The sequence below is a fragment of the Castanea sativa genome, chromosome 9 (genome assembly GCF_040712315.1).
Source record: "Castanea sativa cultivar Marrone di Chiusa Pesio chromosome 9, ASM4071231v1".
Classification (NCBI taxonomy): Eukaryota; Viridiplantae; Streptophyta; class Magnoliopsida; order Fagales; family Fagaceae; genus Castanea; species Castanea sativa.
The window spans coordinates 9,221,389-9,242,541 of record NC_134021.1 but is presented as its reverse complement, the minus strand read 5'-3'; the positions used below and the strand labels follow the sequence as shown (position 1 = coordinate 9,242,541).

The window sequence follows — 21,153 nt, the reverse complement described above, 5'->3', positions numbered from 1 at the left end:
AGTGTCCTCATTGAACTCGTTAGACGAGGAGATAGACCAATTTCAGCTCGAGGACGTTGAAAGACCCCGAGGCAACCAGTTTTTCGTACTCACTGACGAGGAAAACGAGCCCGCCAAGGCCTCCAGAATTGCAGGTTTAATAGTTGCACATCCTGACGACAATTCCAAGGAGGAAGAAATGGACGTGCTCAAAGGCCTTCTGACCAAGAGAGGCGAGAAAGTCGCCAACAAAGGAGCGGGAGGGTCTCAAGTTCCTCCGTCCTTGCCACCACCCCCTCCCCCAGACGATCCTAAGCCTCCAATTGAGAAGCCCAAGAAGAAAAGAAAGGGGAGGCCGAGGAGGCTGGTGGCGAAAAACAGAAGAAACTAAAACAACAGCCACAACAACAGATCTGGACAAAGGTAAGGGACGTGCTTGTTCAGTTGAAAGCGGGGAGATTAGGGACTTGGCCGAAGTGCGCCGAGCACCGGCTATCTGGTCTCCCGAGTTGAGACTGGACGGAGCACCAATCTTTTGCCAGTCTAGCATTAGGGCACTCCAACAAGGCCACGCCCACCACCTGGCCGATGCGTTGGAACGTCCCCTTCTACTGCCCAAGGATATAGAAGCCTTGGAAAAAATGAGCCAGCCCCAGTTGTTCCTTTCTTTGAAAAGGGAATTAGCCCTGGTAAGTTTTCACTCCTTATGTACATTTCATTTTTCTTGATATCTGACTATTAGTGAATGTCTTCCTATGTCTAACCCTCTGATACTTTGTCACAGGCCGTTCAAGGAGTCTTTACTGCCGAGAAGTTCGTGGAGGACTCTCGGAAGAAGGCTAGAACGGAGCAAGAGGTCCGGATGGAGACTGAGAAGTCCCTAGGCTAGGCCCTCGCAGAAAATGAGAAACTCTCCTCTCAGCTGGCCAATCTAAAAAGGGAAAGAGACGGCACCGAGGCCAGCCTGAGAACGATGAGGACTTAAGTAGAGGGGCAGCGCAAGCTTCTTCATCAAAAGGATGATGAGCTCTCCAAAGCACAGAAGGAGCGCTCTGACTTGGAGAAGGAGCTTGCGCAGATGAAGAAGGAAGCTCGTACCTTCAAGGATTCACTAGAGGCTGCAAAGAAGGCTAGCTACAAGGAAGGGGTGACGGCGACAGAAGATCAGCTGACAGAGGCGTTCGCGGCCTTGTGCCGAGAATATTGTCAGCAGGTCTGGGGCGAAGCCCTAAACGTAGCAGGGGTTCCTTCAGCTTCCGAGTTGAGGAAGCCCAAGAACGTTTGGCTTCCCCTTGACATACAGGAGATAAAAGAGGCTCCTGCTGTCGCACCTGCCCCTAGGACAGCTCCTTCTGCTCTCCCTCCTGTGATCCCAGAGCCCATTCCAGATCCTACAGAACCTTCAAGTTCCAATAAAAAGAAGGAAGGGTATGGAGGTGCCGAGAAGGACCCAAGTCAAAGTGTGGAGCCCATCGTCCCTCCAACAACTACAGTAGACAGAGGAAAACAAGTTATGTCTTCCTTTGAGTTGGAGTTAAAAAACACTGAAGCTACCAGTACTTCCCAGCAAAACCCCCATCCAAAAGTTTAGGGCCGAGCCTAGGGCTTCTTTCTCTTTGTAATTAAGATTTTGCATGTAATGTATGTCAGAACAATTAATGAAAGACAATTTCGTTTGATTTTCATTTGACTTGTATTTATTTTATCTTTGTGTTTACCACAAGAATTCTTCTCAAACTACATCTTAGGAGTATATCAAGCACGAAGTAATAACGAACGCCTAACAGGCTAACTTAAATTTTTGCAAACATTTGAAAAGTAAAGTGTTCAAGAACCTGCCAAAAACAAACTTGGTTTAGATGGCAAGTAGTGCCACACTTTGTAAACCCATATGATGCTTAGAATTTGTAACCCGAAACGCTACTTTTAGTAAAGTGTGGGGTCCGAGGACCCTACCTTACCAAATTTCTGTTTGATACTTGAAGATGTATAACTTAAAATTCTATTTAACTATGGTTCTGTTTAACAAATGATAAGACATCAATTTCCACAAGGTGTGTGGTCCGAGGACCATACTTAACCAAATTTCTGTTTGACATTTAGTAATAGTAACTTAAGATGTTAATTTCTCCAGAGTAGAAGGTCTGTAGACCCGGCATAACTAAGGTTCTGTTTAACAAATGACAAGGCATCAATTTTCACAAGGTGTGTGGTCCGAGGACCATACTTAACCAAATTTCTGTTTGACATTTAGTAATAGTAACTTAAGATGTTAATTTCCCCAGAGTAGAAGGTTTGTAGACCCAACATAACTAAGCTTCTGTTTAACAAATGATAAGGCATCAATTTCCACGAGGTGTGTAGTCCGAGGACCATACTTAACCAAATTTCTGTTTGACATTTAGTAATAGTAACTTAAGATATTAATTTTCCCAGAGTAGAAGGTCTGTAGACCCGGCATAACTAAGGTTCTGTTTAACAAATGACAAGGCATCAATTTCCACAAGGTGTGTGGTCCAAGGACCATACTTAACCAAATTTCTTTTTGACATTTTAGAACATATCAATTTTCACAAGGTATGTGGTCCGAGGACCATGCATTACCAAGTTTCTGTTTGATATTTTAGAACATATCAATTTCCACAAAGTATGTGGTCCGAGGACCATCCATTACCAAGTTTCTGTTTGATATTTTGAAACATATCAATTTTCACAAGGTATGTGGTCCGAGGACCATGTATTACCAAGTTTCTGTTTGATATTTTGAGAGTTGTAATTTATAAGCCCGTACACATTCATAATTTAGACCACGAACGACAAAAGTACCTTACATTAATAATAATACCTTCGGAGGTTATTTACATTCCACGGGCGTTGTACAACTTTTTCATCTAGATCAGTTAGCCGATATGACCCTATGCCTGCTACAGAAATAATCTGATATGGTCCTTCCCAGTTCGGTCCTAATTTACCCCAAGCTGGGTTTCTAGCAGTACCCACAACTTTTCTCAGCACTAGATCCCCAGGCGCAAGTGGCCTTAGTTTCACATGGGCATCATACCCTCGTTTAAGCTTTTGCTGATAATAAGTCATTTGGACCATAGCTGTCTCTCGCCGTTCCTCAACTAAATCCAGGCCTTTCTCCAGGAGGCCGTTGTTGTTTTCTGGACTAAATGAACTCGTCTTTAGTGTGGGGAAACCAGATTCTAAAGGTATCACTGCTTCGGCCCCATAAGTCATAGAGAATGGCGTTTCTCCTGTGAACCTACGCAGTGTAGTTCGATACGTCCATAGAACATGTGGTAGTTCTTCTACCCATCTGCCCTTCGCATCGTCCAGCCTTTTCTTGAGTCCATTAACTATGACCTTGTTAACGGCCTCGGCTTGCCCGTTTCCTTGAGGATAAGCTGGAGTGGAGTATCTATTTATGATGCCCATGTCACTACAATATTTCCTAAAAGCTCTACTATCAAATTGGACGCCATTGTCCGAAATCAGTGTGTGTGGTACCCCAAATCTAGTGATGATGTTCTTCCAGATAAACTTCTTGGAATCGACGTTCCTAATATTTGCTAAGGGCTTAGCCTCTACCCATTTAGTGAAGTAGTCGGTCCCTAGAAGCAGCCACCTTTTGTTTCCTACGGCCCTCGGAAATGACCCTACTATGTCCAATCCCCATTGAGCGAAAGGCCAAGGACTGGAGAAAGGATTAAGGACTCCTCCAGGCTAATGAATGTTAGAAGCGAACCTCTGGCATTGGTCACACTTCCTTACATAATCTTGAGCTTCCTTCTGCATATTGGGCCACCAATATCCTTGAGTCAGGGCCCTATGAGCTAGGGACCTTCCCCCAGTATGGCTCCCACAAATTCCCTCATACAGTTCTTCCAAAAGCGTCTCTGTTGATTCGGGGTGCACGCATAACAAATATGGTCCGGAGAAGGATCGTTTGTACAATTTCTGATCCTCGGACAACCAGAAACGCGGTGCCTTTCAACGAATCTTGTCTGCTTCAGACTTATCCTCCGGGAGAACGTCGTTTTTCAGAAAAGATATCACAGGGTCAATCCAACTAGGTCCAGGCCTTATTAAATGGATCCAGGCTGCACCAACAATGGTAAGAGCTGGCTCTAGCAAATCTTCGACAAGGATAATCCTAGGCAAACCCTGAGCCGAGGATGTCGCTAAGGTAGCCAAAGAATCAGCATGTGTATTTCCACTTCTAGAAACGAGAGACAGGATAAAGGAATCAAATTTAGATTGTAAACGTTGGACCTGGGTCAGGTATTCTTGCATTCTTGGATCCCTAGCCTCCATGGTCCCTATTACTTGGCCGACCACTAACTGAGAATCCGAGAGCATGTGAACTTCCTTTCTGCCCATCCTATGTACCATGTTCATGCCGACCAAGACTGCTTCGTACTCGGCCTCATTATTAGTAGCCGAGAACGCCAACCTTAGGGATTTTTCGAAGATAATCCCCTCGGGGGATACCAGGACGAGTCCGATGCCAGACCCTCTTTGGTTAGCTGCCCCATCAACGAATACGTTCCAAGTCAAAGGTCTTTCGTTCGTAATCATGCCAACTGATTTCTCATCCATGTGTGATTCCTTCAAAGTTTCTTCCAACAATGGTTCAGCAAACTCTGCCACCAAATCTGCAAGAACCTGGCCCTTCACCGAGGTACGTGGTATGTATTTGATATCAAAGGCTCCCAAAATAGTTCCCCATTTAGCCACCCTTTTCAGAGTAGTCGGCACTACGCAACACTGACTTGAGAGGCAGTTGGGTCAAAACTACAACGGTGTAGGACTGGAAATAATGAGAAAGCCTCCGCGTGGCATGAACTACGGCTAAAAGTGCTTTTTCCAAAAGTAGGTAACGCACCTCGGCGTCATTCAGAGTTTTGCTGACGTAGTAGACCGGTCTTTGCACCCCACCATCATCCCTTATGAGGACCAGGCTGACCGCATGGACGGCCACTGCCAGATACGCAAATAGGACCTCGTCTACTTCAGGTCGAGACATAATGGGTGGCCGGGAAAGATATTCCTTAAGTTGTTGGAAGGCTACAACGCACTCCTCGGACCATTGGAACCCCCTCCACTTATTCAACAGTTGGAAGAAAGGCCTGCATCGGTCAGCTGACCGCGAGATGAACCTGCTAAGAGCAGCGATCATTCCGGTTAATTTCTGAACTTCCTTTGGATTCCGAGGTGGCTGTAAGGTTTGAATAGCTCTGACCTGTGTCGGATTCACCTCTATCCCTCTATGAGTAACCATAACCCAAAAACTTCCCAGAACCCACACCAAAAGAACACTTCGAGGCATTAAGACGCAACTTGTACTTTCTAAGTATCTGAAAAGTATCGTCCAAATCTTTCACGTGCGCAGATATCGTTTTACTCTTCACTACCATGTCATCCACGTATATCTTAATGGTCTTTCCAAGCTGCAATTCAAACATTCTGGTCATCATCCTTTGGTAAGTAGCCCCAGCATTCTTCAATCCGAACGGCATCACTTTATAGTGATAATTCCCTGTTGGAGTAATAAAGGCAGTTTTCTCCTGATCCTCTGCCGCCAGTGGAATTTGGTGATAACCCTGGAAGGCATCCAAAAAACTCATCCGAGAATGTCCGACCGTGGCATCCACTAGTTGGTCGATGCGCAGCATCGGGAATGAGTCCTTTGGGCAGGCTTTGTTTAAATCTGTGAAGTCCACACATACCCGCCATTTTCCATTTTTCTTTTTGACCACAACCGTGTGCGCCAACCACTCCAGGTAGAAAACTTCCTTAATAGCCCCAGCCCTCTTGAGCTTGAGCACCTCTTCTTTAACGGCTTCAGAGTGCTCCTTGGAAGAACGCCGAGGGAGCTGCCTTCTAGGAGGAATAGCAGGATTGACGTTCAAATGATGACAAATGAAGCTTAGGTCAACCTCCGGAGCCTCGTAGGGGTCCCAGGCAAAAACATCGATGTTGTTCTTTAGAAACTCCACCAATTCCATCTTCTCTTGGTGTGGTAAACGTACCCCAACCTGGAAGAACCTTTCAGGATCATCCGATATTAGAAACTTATCTAGGTCTTCGCATATGCCTTTCTCTGCTATCACCACATTAGGCACATCCAAAGTCGTTAATTGCTATAAGTCTTTCATAGCCAAGGTCGAGGATTGTGCTTCGGTCTGATGCAGCACTGCGGCCGATATGCATTGTCTGGCCACCAATTGGCTGCCGAGAATCTCTCCAATGTACTCCCCCGAAGGGAACTTAACCTTCACATGCAAGGTGGAGGAGACAGCCCCCAGAGCATGCAGCCAGGGCCGGGCGAGGATGGCTGTGTATGGGGAATATGCATCAACCACAATAAAATCCACCTCAACCGTCTTCGAGCCAGATTGCACGGGCAACCGAATCTATCCCTTTGGTATAACGGTCTTTCCTTTAAAACTTATTAACGGCGAGTCGTAAGGGGTAAAATCCTCCAATTTCAACTTCAGCCCCTTAAACAAGTCAGGATACATGATACTCGCGCCGCTGCCTTGATCAATCATTACCCTTCTCACATCATAATTCTCTATCCTCAGAGTGACCACAAGGGCATCGTCATGGGGTTGGATGGTCCCAACCTTATCTTCCTCTGAAAATCCCAAGACGGGCACATTCAGCTTCAATCTCTTCGGCTTGGAGTCCCCCTCCTCGGCTTGGGAGTGCGAAACTGCCATCACCCAGGTGGGACATGAGCCAGTCCTGCCAGACGCCGCAAAGATAACATTGATCGTTCCCAAGGGAGGCCGAGATGAATTATTCCTCTGATTATTCGAGCCAGATTGACTGCCCTGTCCGCTAGGTTGGTACAAGTGCTGCTTTAATTTTCCTTCGCTAACAAGCTGCTCCAAATGGTTCCAAAGGGTCCGACAGTTCTCAGTAGTATGACCCACGTCTTGATGGTACTGACAAAAGAGATTTTGATTCCTCTTGGCAGGATCCCCTGCCATCTTGCCGGGCCACCTGAAATAGGGTTCCTTACGGACCTTCTCCAGTAGCTGGTGCACCGGTTCTCGAAATACAATATTAACAGTCTATGGTGCTGCCGAGCCAGACTGCCCGGAGTAATCTCTTCTCGGCTTGTTGTTGTGGTATCTGTCCGACCTGAAATCCCTTTACTCCTGCGGGATAACCTTCGCCTTACCATTCCCCTGCTGTTGGTCTTCCTCGACCCTTTTGTATTCGTCAATACGGTCCATGAGGCGACGTACACTCCGTACGGGTTTTTTGGTCAAGGACTTCCTCAAGTCATAATCAGTTGGAAGGCCTACTTTAAAGGTATTGATCGCCACCTCATCAAAATCACCATCTATCTCGTTAAAAATCTCCCAATACCTGTCGGAGTATGCTTTCAACGTCTCGCCCTCCTTCATAGCCATAGACAACAGTGAGTCCAACGGTCGAGGAACTCTGCTGCATGTAATGAACCGTGACGTGAATGCTCTAGTCAGTTCCCCGAACGAACCTACAGACCCTGATTTAAGACCATTGAACCACCTCATAGCAACAGGTCCCAAGCTAGAAGGGAAGACTTTGCACATCAGGGTCTCATTGTGAGAATGCACCGCCATTCTCTGGTTAAAGTGGCTCACATATTCCACCGAATCAGTCCGGCCGTTATAAAATGGTGAAGGTGGGCTGGGTGAACCTCCTGGGGAGCCTCCCATTCTCAATCCTACGTGAGAATGGTGATTTGGAGAGTTGGTACAACGCCCGGCTCATGGCATCGTTCCCTAAGCCCCTGGAGGGAAGCTTCCTGTTCCTACGACCTGGTGGGTCATCCTCTTCGCAAGAGGATGTTTTACTGGGGGGCGACCATGACCTCGAACTGTAACTACTTCCCCAGGATTCCCCCGAAGAGGTATTAGACGAGGGTGAAGCATGCCTCCGCCTGACGCGACACAGCTTCTTCTTAAGGTGATCAATCTCCTTCTGCATGGCCTTAGCATCATCTTTGTGGGTGGCCCTGCCTCCACCGTGAGCATGACTTGCTCCAAGATATTTAGTGTGAACGCTACCCTCTCGATCCTCCCGGCGTTCAAGACGTTCGAAAGGATCCTCAGGTTGCGATCCCTAAGATTCTGCATGGTACGAGTCTAAGCCTGCCATGGTGTTCGAGTTCTTTTTCACACTAGATTCCCACAGACAACGCCAATTGTAAGTGCACAATTGCGCCTGGACCCGAAAACACACGTGGGTTCAGGCCCAATGAGCCTTAAACAATGAAATTTGTAGAGCGTGGGTTCGCAATCTAGTTTAGTGGTGTTCGAAGCTTGATGAACAGGCTAGAATGTTACAGTGTTTGCAAACAACAGATAAGGAGGGCAAATGAACCTCCTCGGACGTAAGCCGAGGACGATTTATTTATATTATTTCTCTTTTTCTTTCAAAGGTTACAGTTCTTCGTCTTTGTCTAGCCACCTCTCTTTTTCTTTACTCTCTTCCCTCCTTAAATACTTCTTCTTCTTCCCTCTTTATCCACGTGTAACGCAAATTACCCTATTAGACACCTGTCCCATCCACCACCCTCTAGAAGTCTTCAAATGATAGCAAGAAGGCTGACTTCTACTATTCAGGGGTCATTTCCCCATTAATGCGGCCAGGGAGGTAGGTGCAGGGTCTTTAATATGGAGGTAGCAGCCTTTTCCTAAGATATTTCTTTCACTCCGTAGCGTCTAGAAAGTATTTAGATCCCCATCTTAACCAACAGTTCGTCCAGAACACTGCCTATAATCTTCTTAGCGAATCCCAGGGTCGTCGCGGGTCTTTCCGAGGGGAGATTAGTCCTCGGACGAATCCTCAGACCTTCGCCCCGTGGGCCGACTTACAATCTTAAAGGCATTTAGTAAAAAACGGTCTGGAACTCGTCAATGAAGCCCAAGGCCCAAATACTTGCTCAGGTCCCTTTACTCCCCACATATACAATATATTTTTTTGTTAGCTTAGTACTTTAATTTATTTTTAAAAATATTTTTTTTGTACACTCTGACTTAAATTTTGCACATCTTTATTACAAGTATTTTCGACTTTAAGAATAAAGAGTAATTTTTTTTTTTTTTTGAGAAACCGAAGAAAGAGTAAATGTTTGTGAATTGTAAGTATAATTTTTTTTTTTTATAAATTTATATTATATGTGTGTGAGTGTGTTTAATATTAATTGTATACATTACTTTTTGTTATAATGTTACGAATTTGTGTAAATTATGATGTGTGTGGATGTTTGTATGTACAATATAAATATAATATAACTTTATATAATTTAATAATTAAGAAATAGATAGGGTTTTTTTTTTTTACATGTGTGTGTATTGTTATCATTTTATAATAACTTTTTTTGTAATAAAGTTAGTAAAATTCAAGAAAACAATTGTAAAGTTAATGATTGTTCAAGCATTACCACCGCACACCCTTGGTGCGATGGTCACTCCACATGTATAAGTACTTGTGGGGTGTGGGGGGCAAGAGTCGGGGTTCAAGTCTCCAGAAGGGAGTTTCGCACACATATACACTAAGATTAGGCTATAGTAGAATTTTTATCTTGTATAAAAAAAAATGATTGTTCAAGCATTTAATTGGTTAAGTAGACACGTAGTGTATAATCTATGTATGAATAAGTGTGACAAACTTAACAAAATAAAATGATCATAGACTCATAGCTACCCACATTGGCAATTGATATTCATAATGAACTATCATGTAACATTCAAAATTTGAAAACTTGTAGAATAAAATTGTAAAACTTTATGTATTATTTTTTTTCAATAATTCAATATATTCAAGTTCTCTTTTTATTAAAATTTTGTAGTGACCCCCCTAAACAAAATTTCTAGAGTCGCCGCTAATTGAGGTTCAAAATATTATTGAAATCGAAAACTAACAAGCCCTCAAAGATAGGAAAGACCCAATCCGTGAGCCAAGACCCATTTAAAATAGGTAAAAAGAAGCCCAAGCTCATGAATAGGTAAGCCTTAGGCCTTAGAGAATGAAGAAAAAGCAGAGGAAGCTTGGCCCAACCTCTGTGAGAAGAACCCCTAAGGAGCCCAAAAAGAGACCAGACTAGGATACCAAGGAGCTATCAGAACCAGGGAGGAGATCCTCAGGAAGTGCAAGAAAGAATTAGCTAGGAATTGAACAGCTCAGGGAAGCATGGTCATGGGGACAAGGAACGAAGAAAGAATTCTCATTAGCCGCCTGAAACTCAGAAGAAAAGGCTTTGGAAACAAATGATGACTTAAGAACCAACACTTATGATGGGAAGCTTGGTACCTCGGGAAAAGCAGCAAGGTAAACCATGAAGGAAGGTGGCTGGGGATTATTCAACCTAACAGGGGGGAATCTGCCTATTTAGAGAAAAAAGATAAAGGATAAGGCAGCCAAAAGAAGAGTTCTGAAAAGTCTCTCTAGAAGCCTTGGAAAAAGAGATTAAAAGTCAGCCTCTAAGACCCCCCCAAAAGAGAAAGGTCAACTGAGAAATTTTTGAAGGAAAACCTCAAAAGAAGAATATAGTGAAAAAATAAGGAAATGACTAGCCACCAATGTTGCTAACACAACATTGGTTCTGGTAAATGAAGCAAATGGAAGGAATCAATGGCACACTAAAAACTCTAGGAATGTATCGTAAAAGGGGGATCAAGCCATCAGTAAAATTCATTTAGCAATAATTAATTAGAGCAAAAAGAGCCTTTAAAAGACTCATCTAAACCTCAGAAAAGGGGAAAAAAGAGGAAAACACTGTGAGGGATCTTGAAATAAGTGCTAGAGAATACACTTGGATTCAAGGGGATTCAAACCTCACAAGTCTTAGAAGCCTACAAAGAGCTATCTAAGTCTGTGACTTTTGAACTTATTTGAACCTTGTGACATATCCTAGTGAGAAGTAAGGTCCAATGTACTAAAACTCAATATAATGACATATCACTTCATTTTTTTTAAGGATCCCTGACGTCCCTACATGCTTTTTCTTTATTTCCTTACTGTTCTTTAGCTATTTTTTTTACAATATGTATATGTTTTCATGTATGGATATGTATATGTTGTAAGGCCCATGTTTTGTGCACAACTTGGTTCATAATTAGCCCAATATAGTTGCGGTGAATCAAGTCCAGTCCACCAAATAACAAGTATAAAATCCTTTGAAGGCCTAGGATCCTTGTTTCTACTTGAGCCTAGGTACTGTCCAAAATAAGAACTCACACTATGTTATCAATAAATTGTTTAAAATGCAAGTTTTTGTAGTTTAAAATTATGCATAAAATATAGACTCATAAATCATATAGTAAATAATATCTAATTGACACAAAATTTGACATGTGTATTAAGAGTTTAAAGAACATGCAATTCAACGATCAGATTTTCAAAATATGTAATAATATTTATTTTGTTGAATAAGATTGTAATCTTAGGTTATAACCAATTTTGTAGCTAAATTTTGTCCTTTTTAGGTTCCTGTTCTCTCAATCACTGCAATCCACTCTAGGATTTATGGGTGACAATTTGATGGGAAAAAATGTTGAGAGATAAAAGGTAGGGAAAGTTTGTTATTTAACTAATTGGTAACCTGCATGATGCGCCAAAAAAAAAAAAGTACATAATATGATTTTTTTTTTTTTTTTTTTTGTGTCTAACTATGAAATTTGATCATTTCATTATAATAGTTATTAATAGGTGTTTATTAATTTTATATATGTAACTATATATGGAATTCTATCTTGTACATAGAGCTTTGTGGCTATGTCATGTGTTTTTCATGGAGTAGTCTTTTACTCTTTTTTATTGATATCTTATCTTACCTATAAAAAAAAATTTCTATATTCTACAATTTAATAAAATTTGATGTGCCAAGATTTTAATGGGGTTTAAATATAGAATGTAATTTAAATTTCAAATATATATATATATATATATAAAACTTATAAAACTGTAAAATCTCAAAAGCTTATGGGGTCAATAAAAAATTAAACTGCTTCGGTTTTAAAGATTTGGGCAATGCGCAAAAAAAATCTTGACATGAAATAAAAGTACAAAACATATGTGGTTGTGTTTTATATTTTTCCTGAATTTCTTTTATATGCATACAATCGAAGTTTAAATATGGGATACTTTGTACAATAAAAAAATACTGGAACCTCTTTTTTTTTGTTACGTGTGATCTCTCATTTCTTACACAATAATTAATTACAAGGAAAAATCCCTTAGATGGTCCTGAGATGTTGATTAAAATAACTAGTTAAAATAGTAAAAATTGTCTATTGAAAAAAAAAACAAAAACAAAAAAAGAAAGAGAAGGTTGAAAGAAACTTCACATATAATTATCGAGTCATGCACATGTAACAAGCATAAAGCAAACAAGAATGAGAAGTGGGTTGTAAAGAAGTGCTCTCCTTTTCCCTTTCATTACAAAAGCTCCACTCAGCACCAAATATCAAACCCCATTATGGAGCTATTCCCACTTCCTAGCGCTTGAGGAATGTAAGTAATGCATTCAAACTAAGGTACTTGATCTCGTACCAGATGTAGAACGATATATTTTGATACCGGTCAATACAAGTGTACCATTTTAAGTTTACCTCTATTTTGTATATTTATAGATAAATAAATATATATATATAATACTAATAAAATTTTACCAGAAAATATTATCTCAATTCCAAACGAATTATTCATGGTTTTAGACTTTAGGATCAACTAAAAGAAGAAAAAAAAAAAACACAATATAAAAAACAAAAATTTTAATTATTCATTACATACTAAAAAAAACAAATAAAGATAAGTAAATTATCATTTTACCCTTACAAAAATTCAAAAATTACAAAACTAAAAAAATAAGGTTTTTTGGTACCGTACTGTATGTACTGGTACAGTACGGTAACCTCTTCCTTGGTCAACCAATATATATATATATATAATGTAAGATCTTATAGCTGGGATCATTTGCAAACAGACCTCTTGAAATTTTAATTTAGTATTTATCCATTTATTGGTTTGAGAAATGTCCAAATTACTCCGAAGACCTCAGTCCTCGCTTCCATATGGGTCACAGAAGTGAGGATGGCCATCCTCATTGAAAGGAAATTTAGACCCCAAATTTATGGGGTACTGGCGGCTATCAAAATTAAGTTCAATCATCCTGTCAACTAAGTTTTAAACAATCAAGATAATTTAAACATACATTAGTCACCAATTGGAAAGCACTGAATCAAAATAAACAGGAGACACGTATGTGGTGACCAAGTGAAAAACTCAAGGAAAACTTTTCCAAGAGAAGAACCACTACAAGGTAACTTACCCCAAACAAGAAATTTACTACAATAAGAGAAGTCTACAATCAAGTATAAAAGTTACTCTATCTGGTAGATGGACTTATTGCAAAAACCTTCTATATCTTCAGAATCTATGAACTCTTCAAGTATATAGTCACTCCACAAATGATGCACTAGCGCATCATGATCGGGCACTCCAATAACCCTTTTAAAGATTTGATGGATGGCAGTAACGATTGGCACTTGTAATTTCAACTTGATCACACCATGACTTCAAATCTATCTAGAATAATCTCTCTCTGAACTCACAGGTTATATGGAAATAGGCTTGGATGATGTTTCTCTCTAGGGTTCATAGAAAAGTGCCTCTCCAGCCATATGAAGGTGAGTGATAACAGAGCTTTTTACACTTGATGTAGGCAGGGCACAAAATTTTGAGTAAACAGCCGACTTCAATTATCAATGGCACATCAACCCTAATTCTCGATTGAGTGGTAATCAAGTTTCGATCTACAAAAGAGCAATCAAGCCTTGCTTTTCTTGCTAACTTGAGCTATTTCTTAAAAAAACTGTCTTGAACGTGGTATAGCTTGAATGAACTCATTACAAACATGTTTGACCATTACAATTACAAGAAAATTTCATTCTTTGATGGAGATATGTGTAAGTTGGATTTGATTGATTGGCTTCTTGATTTGAAATAGTACTTTAATTTTTGGAAGATTTTTTACGAAGAAAAAATGCGGCTTGCATCTATAAATTAGACGATGAAGCAAAGGAATTGTGGGAAAACATTCAAATCAATAGAAAGCGAAGAAGTAAGCATCCAATCCACTCTTGGAAAAGAATGAAAAATGTATTAATTGTTTTATGGTTTCCTAATAACTATTATGATATACTAGATTATACAAGTGTTGATTATAAATTTGTATATTCATATGAAAAGCAATATGTTCAAAACATGAAAGGTCAACCACAAAATCAAAGTAATCACAACCAAGTCCATGTGTCAAGTAAAAGAAAGGGTTTGAGAGTTGACAAGAAGCAGCCAATTTCTAAAGAAAAATTTGAAGTGCTTATAAAATATCAAGACTTGCAACAAGTTATCGAATAGAAGATTGAAGATACTACTTGTCAAAAAATTGATGAAGAGGGCAAATAAAAGAAGGTTGAGTTTATTGTGGATAATGACAGAAATCAAGAGATGGTAATTATTAAGAATATTGTGGAAGATCCAATTGAGGTTAAATATGATGATGAGTCCATCATCCACAACCCCTAAATTCCAGTTGATTTGTTGAAGATGACTACACAATATGTTGATTTTCTTGTAGTAGAAAATTTTAATTTTATTATCAACCCTTTGTTGATTGATGTTGTAAATAAATTAAAGGTAGATGAGAATAAATTTTATGCTACACTTTATGAAGCATTCAAGTTTCAAAACCGAACCAAGTTATTAAAGAGTTCAAAGAATTTGTTTATTTTGAGCGGAAGATTTTAGATTCCAACCATCAACTCGATGATGAGTTTGTTTCAAGTGGAAAGGTATGATGTAAGACATAGTTTAATATTTAAACCGTGCAATTATTTAATTTGAGTACTTTTATGTAATTTTTGCTATTTTAAGTTTATGTTAATTTCTGTCTTTTTAACTGCTTTTAATATTGTTTAGTCAAATTAAGATTTAATATGCTTTTATAGTCGCTTAGAATTCCTAGTTGCTCTAGGTTTTGTTTTTATTATTTAAATGCATCGTAACCTTTATAAACAATTTAGTTTTCAAATCTCTAAAAATACAGACTTTACCTATATCTCATTTGAAAATTTTAAGATCTTATTACTTTGTAGATTCAAAGTACTCATAGTAGATTTTCAGACTTCCACGACATCAGTATCAAATAATAAATTTTCTCCCTCTATATGCAGAAAGTGGACACTTAACTTGTCATTTCTCGTTCCTTTCAGTCACAGAAAGTCACGTCGGGATCACTGTTATATATAGACTTGCGTGAGCAATGAGCATAGATATGTAAGTATGAGAATCCATTAGTGGGGGACAGCGAAATTGTAAAACAACATTAGTCTTTAGAACGGAATTTACATAGCTTTGAAACTTTACAACTAAAGATTATCCTCATCGTTTCTCAAATAAATAAAAAATAAGAAGGAGATTACTCTTACCAAAAGCTTTAATTAAAAAGTAGTTTTTATCTTAAGGTAAAATTCTATATTTCTAACAACCGTGGAAGGAAAACAAAATAGTGGCTGCAACTTGCAATTAGAATAGAAAAACAGGGGTAGACACTTGTGGAACTCGTGGAAAGTATGGGAGGAACAAATTAAAATACGGAAATGGGAAACAGCTGTTGGACATGGCAATCCACAGGTTGACTTGGTAAGTAAACATGTCCCACTGTATTCTCTTTCGTTTTCCTAGTAGAAAATTAATGGGGTAGCAAAACTAGAAAATAAGGGATGGTGCGTGCAGCTTCTTTCTTTCCCGAGTTCACATTCTGCTTTTGTATTTTGCTTTTTTGAACTCATTGGACCACCATGACAATGACAAGCACACGTATGCACATACTTCATGTCTCTCCGTTGATCTCTCTTGGACTTGTATGCCACGGTATAAACCATGTAGTGATCTGATGATGCTCTTTGTTAACTTAGCAAAGTCAGGGTCCGTTTGGATACTAATGAAAATTGAAAATTAAAAATACTGTAGTAAAATAATTTTTAAATGTGTAAATAGTACTATAGGACCCATTTTTAATTTTAAAAAAATGGCTGAAAAATGCGTGAACAGTATATGAATAGTGCGTGAACAGTAACTCTTGTCCCCCAGAACCTCATGCAGAGGAAAGAAAAAAAAAAAGCTGAAATGCATCCTCCCAAAATGTAAACGCTATAATTCCTATCCAAACAAACACTTTTTTTTTTTTTTTTGTCGTAACTCTTGCACAATTCTGATGTAGAAAATTGTGAATAGTAAAGAAAATCTAGCACCATAATATATGATGATGCTCTTTACTCACAAATGAGTATAAGATGAGAAATTTTAGCACCGTTAAACTTTTTAATTTTGTCATAACTCTTGCATAATTCTGATGTAGAAAATTGTAAATAGTAAAGAAAATGCAAAAATGCAAAACTGATCCTCTAACTTTCACTCTTTTTTATTTCAATCCTCTAACTTTCAGTTTTGTCAATTCAGACCTCTAACATTCAATTTTTTTCAATGTAGGATTCCGTCAAGGCTACCGTTAACTTTTAGTTTTTTTTTTTAATTTTATAATTAAAAGAAAAAAAATATGTGAAAAAAAAATTAAGGGGAACGACCTGAAACCAAAACCGAGGAATTACAACAAATTGCAAGTGAATGGCATCACCATGTAATCCTAAAAGCTTTCAATCTATCTGTTGCTACAATCTGGTGGGATCTAAAATTTGATGAACCCACCTCCCCAACAGCAAAAGTAATAAAGATGCTAAAAAAAATTCAAAAACGTGTTTATTCCAACTACAAAGTCAAATTCATGTGTAGCTATAATGGTAAGATTCAACCTAGGCCTCACGATAACCAGCTCGCTTATGTCAGCAGCAAAACCAAAATCCTAGCCGTCGATCGCAGCATCAAGTTCAACGCTATCAAGTCTAAGCTTTCTACGATTTGCAACGACGCTGATCTTTGCTTCAAATACCAACTCCCTGGCGAAGATCTCAACGCTTTGATTTCTGTGACGAATGATGAGGATCTCGAGCACATGCGAAAATTATATCTTGCACCCGGCATATATGCCGGGTGCAGGATATACCGGCTCCGAGCACATGATGTTAGAGTACGATCGGCTGCTTCGCGATTCGGCTAAGCCTGCTAGGCTCAGGTTGTTTCTATTTGCGGTAAATTCTGCGCCAGCGAGTTTTTCTACCGACGATCTGAAATCGGAGTGGCAGTGGTTTTTATTCCCCTTCTAAAAACTGAGTGATTCCTCGGTTTTGATTTTAGGTAAGGGGAACGATGACGTTGTTCCCCTTAAATGTTTTCTTCTTCTTCTTTTTTTACAGAATTTTCTTTTTTTCTTTTAATTCCGAGATTTTTTTATAAAAAAAAAAAAAAACTGAAAGTTAACGGCTACCCATAATTGAGTTTAACGGAATCTTACATTGACAAAAATTGAAAATTAGAGGACCGAATTGACAAAACTGAAAGTTAGAAAACTGAAATAAAAAAGAGTAAAAGTTAAAGAGTCAGTTTTGTATTTTTGCCTAAAGAAAATCTAGCACCATGATATGATGCTGCTCTTTATTAAAAAATGAGTATAAGATAAGAAAATCTAGCACTATTAACTATTTTTTGTCATGCTGCTCTTTATTAAAAAATGAGTATAAGGTAAGAAAATCTAGCACGGTTAACTATTTTTTGTCGTAACTTTGGCACATTTCCTGACGTAGCAAACTGTGAATATAAAAGAAAAGAATAATGAATTGATGCATTTACCGCCTCTTACATCGAGAAGTTGTGGCAAAAGAAATTGTATCGGAAGAACTCGAGAAATATGGCCTCATAGGACATGAAAGGGATAGGACCCACCATCTGTTTTGGAAAATTGTTTGTCTTGTTTGTAACTGCCATGCTTGGGTCCTCCACGTGACATAATTGCAGTACACTAGCATTTTTCATCTTATTTATAGCCCAAGCATTATTACCCTTCCTTGTGCCTACACAAAAACACTTAGTGAAAGTGTGAAACAATGAGGCCACAAAATGTTCATGTATCTGTCATCTTTCTTTTTCTTTTTTGCTCTTTCTTAGCATCTGCTCGTCTCCTACCACCAAAACAAGGTAGCTAAAGCTTCTTTTCTTACTTAATTTTCCTCTCCATTCGTTATATATACATATTTTGATTGTTATTTTTGGTTTAATAGGTTATGAGGAGGTGAAAGCTAATGGGATATCTCATGCTGCTGGGTCACTCACAGACTTGAAAGATATTTCCGATGTAAAATTACTTTATCCTTCTCTCTCTCTCTCTCTCTCTCTCTCTCCCTCTCTCTCTCTCTCTAAAAACATCTTCTATTTTTTAGGCTTTGAAAAATATAATCTTGATTTGGCTGGTCGATTTTTTGTTAATTGGGTTGTGTGCTTGTCTACAGCTGATGGGGCTAGAGGAGTGTGGTGACAATGATGAAGAATGTTTGCAGAGAAGGATGATTGCTGAGGCTCACTTGGATTACATCTATACCCAGCACCATAAGCCTTAGATATATATATATATATATATATATATATATATATATATATATATATATATATATATATATATAAAATACCCTATGAATAATATATATGTAATAATTTAGCTCTATCAAAGAAGTTGAGTTTAGATAAGAATTCCCATGTAATCCCATGTAACTATTACATCTTATAGTACTTAATTACTATATAGAACAAAGTAAGTTTGTTTCTAGTTCTGTTTTTTTTTTTTTTTTTAATGTTTATGTAACAAATAGCATGATTTGGAGAATATAGTATTTATAGACAGACTTAATCTTCTGCAATATCAAAAGATACTTAACCAGTTACTACCAAAATAAAATGTTTTGCTTCTTATAGCGAGAGAGTGTGTGAAAAGAAAGACAGAGACAGAGCTCTTGACTCTGGTTGGAGGAAAGGGAAAGACCTGGTCTTGTGATACAGTGACTACATTGACATGCGCAGATTGGCTAATTTTAAATCGAAGATCGAGATTACATCATGTTGGTAACAAATACCAAAAAAAAGTGTCATTTTGTAGACAAAAACATTGATATATTGATGACCTACATACCTCAACTCAATTTTCCAATACCTACTTTATAGACCCAGTCAATTCTCTACACTTGGCTCAAGAACTGGTTCCTCTATAATTTGTAGTGTATTAGTATTACATTCTAACATCATTATAATTCTTCAATTAGTTAGATTGAAAGAATTGCCATATGATAATGATATAATAGACCCTACAAATTATGATATAATGAAATAATTATTTTAGGAGAATGGTCTCGGTAAAGTTGACTGGGTCTATGAAGTAGGTGTGACAAATTGGAAGAACACACACAGTAGAACTATTTGATTTTTTTGGTGCAAAGTTAAGAACTATTTGATTTTGATAGATAAATTCCCCTGCGGAAACCCTATTGATCACGTGATTCTCTCAACTTTGACGTACTGATGTGTTACAATTATTGGGCTCCCACTCCTAAGCCTACAGAAATACATCACCCCAAGAGTGAGAAATCAATTTCAGCTTTCATTTTCGTTTCGAAATTACCAATGCCATAGTTAAGACTGTCCCCCATTAAAGAATCTTATCGTGCCGTCCCAAAAGTAAGGAAAAATAGGAAAATCATATAACACAACTTGCTCTCACCCACTGGCCACCACTCAGAAATTGCCATATTAATAAATTATAACACTACTCAAAATAATAATTTAAAAACTTTTACTTTACATACATCCAATGGTTTGTAAGGTAATATTGTTCTAATAATATTATTTAAGTATTATAAAAATATATATAAATAAAAAATATCGTAAAAATAGATGTTAGGTTGTTTAAACAATAAAAATTATTATTTAAACAAATTATTAAAAAAAGTGCTACGTTCACAATATTTTCACAACAAATCATAAGTGGTTAATTGTTATTGGTTCAAATTTGAACCTAACACTAAGATTACTTTTTTACCCAAACAATAACAACCAGTAACAATCTACCATTTAAAATTTATTGTAAAAATATTGTGAAAATATCGTAAACATATCATTTCTCCTTAAACAATTCAGCAAACACCCATAATAACTATGATCCTTACAAATTTGCAAATGGATTTGCCAGGAAAAACCGTACATTATAAGGGCCCACCAGATCAAAGACAGCCGAAGCCTTGGTCTCACAAAATATCGTTTGGGCAAATTCAATAACAGTATAGTGTTTCCAATGGAGATAGTCGGCAAAATCAATAACAGTAAAGTGATTCTAATGGAGATGGTCCATATTTTCTTACATATGATGACATAATAATACGGATTTAAGTAGAGAGATTAAATATAAAATATAATTAAAGCTCAATTAATAAATTATATAAGAAAATAACGAGTGTATAAAGTTGAAACCTCAAAAGCTAAGCGGCAAATCTATAAGAAATCATCCAAAAGCCAATCGTCTTCGGTTTTATTTATAAATAAAATCCATATAAAATCCAAACAGTGATTGATCTTATAATATTTTCATACATGATATGGCAAAACTATAATTGATCTCATAATATTTCGCTACATGATATGGCAAAACTATAAGGTTATTACGATTAGAGCGTCTGGGTTACAAATTATAGTATAGCCACAACAAAGGCCAAACTCGCCTACACTCCAATTCCTCCCAGACCAACCTTTTATCCAAACTCAGTACCCTGTGGTTATGTGAATATCTAAAGAATCAGGACCATATTTTAACAGAAAACTAGGCCACATCGGGCGCCCAGTGAAGTGACCTTAAACCAAACCATTCTGAAGTTAATCAAGGAGTCAAATTAAAAATCCTAAATCTATACCAGTAACTTGAGTATTTGGCCAGGGCAATTCCATAACCACAACAAAACCTCGAAAAAACTTCTAAGGAGGATCATGCACCCTTGGAATTGACACCTATAAGAAAACAACTCCACACGCATGAATTTGTGGTAATGAATTATATAGAGTTGACCTAAGCACCCAAAGAGGGAACTATCCAAGAGATAACAAAGTGAGAGCAATCCAACACCAACATAGCGTTTTTTTTTTTTTTTAAAGGAGGCCAATAAAGAATTGTTCTTAAAA

The 21,153-nt window shown here is 38.2% G+C and overlaps 1 protein-coding gene across 1 annotated transcript; it reads left to right on the top strand.

Annotated features, from left to right (window-relative positions):
* Positions 1-17,979: 17,979 nt before the first annotated feature.
* Positions 17,980-18,599, top strand: LOC142610922 (putative phytosulfokines 6). Its single transcript, XM_075782906.1, has 3 exons — positions 17,980-18,135; positions 18,219-18,292; positions 18,447-18,599. Exons 1-3 carry the CDS (start codon positions 18,045-18,047, stop codon positions 18,552-18,554), a joined length of 273 nt encoding a protein of 90 aa, XP_075639021.1. The 5' UTR covers positions 17,980-18,044; the 3' UTR covers positions 18,555-18,599.
* Positions 18,600-21,153: the final 2,554 nt, after the last annotated feature.

Excerpts from the sequence above, each read along its gene's own strand:
- LOC142610922 (XM_075782906.1), top strand. The coding sequence starts at position 18,045 with ATGAGGCCACAAAATGTTCATGTATCTGTCATCTTTCTTTTTCTTTTT. Across the intron at positions 18,136-18,218 it reads TCTCCTACCACCAAAACAAG|GTTATGAGGAGGTGAAAGCT; the intron begins GTAGCTAAAGCT and ends TTGGTTTAATAG. Across the intron at positions 18,293-18,446 it reads ACTTGAAAGATATTTCCGAT|CTGATGGGGCTAGAGGAGTG; the intron begins GTAAAATTACTT and ends GCTTGTCTACAG.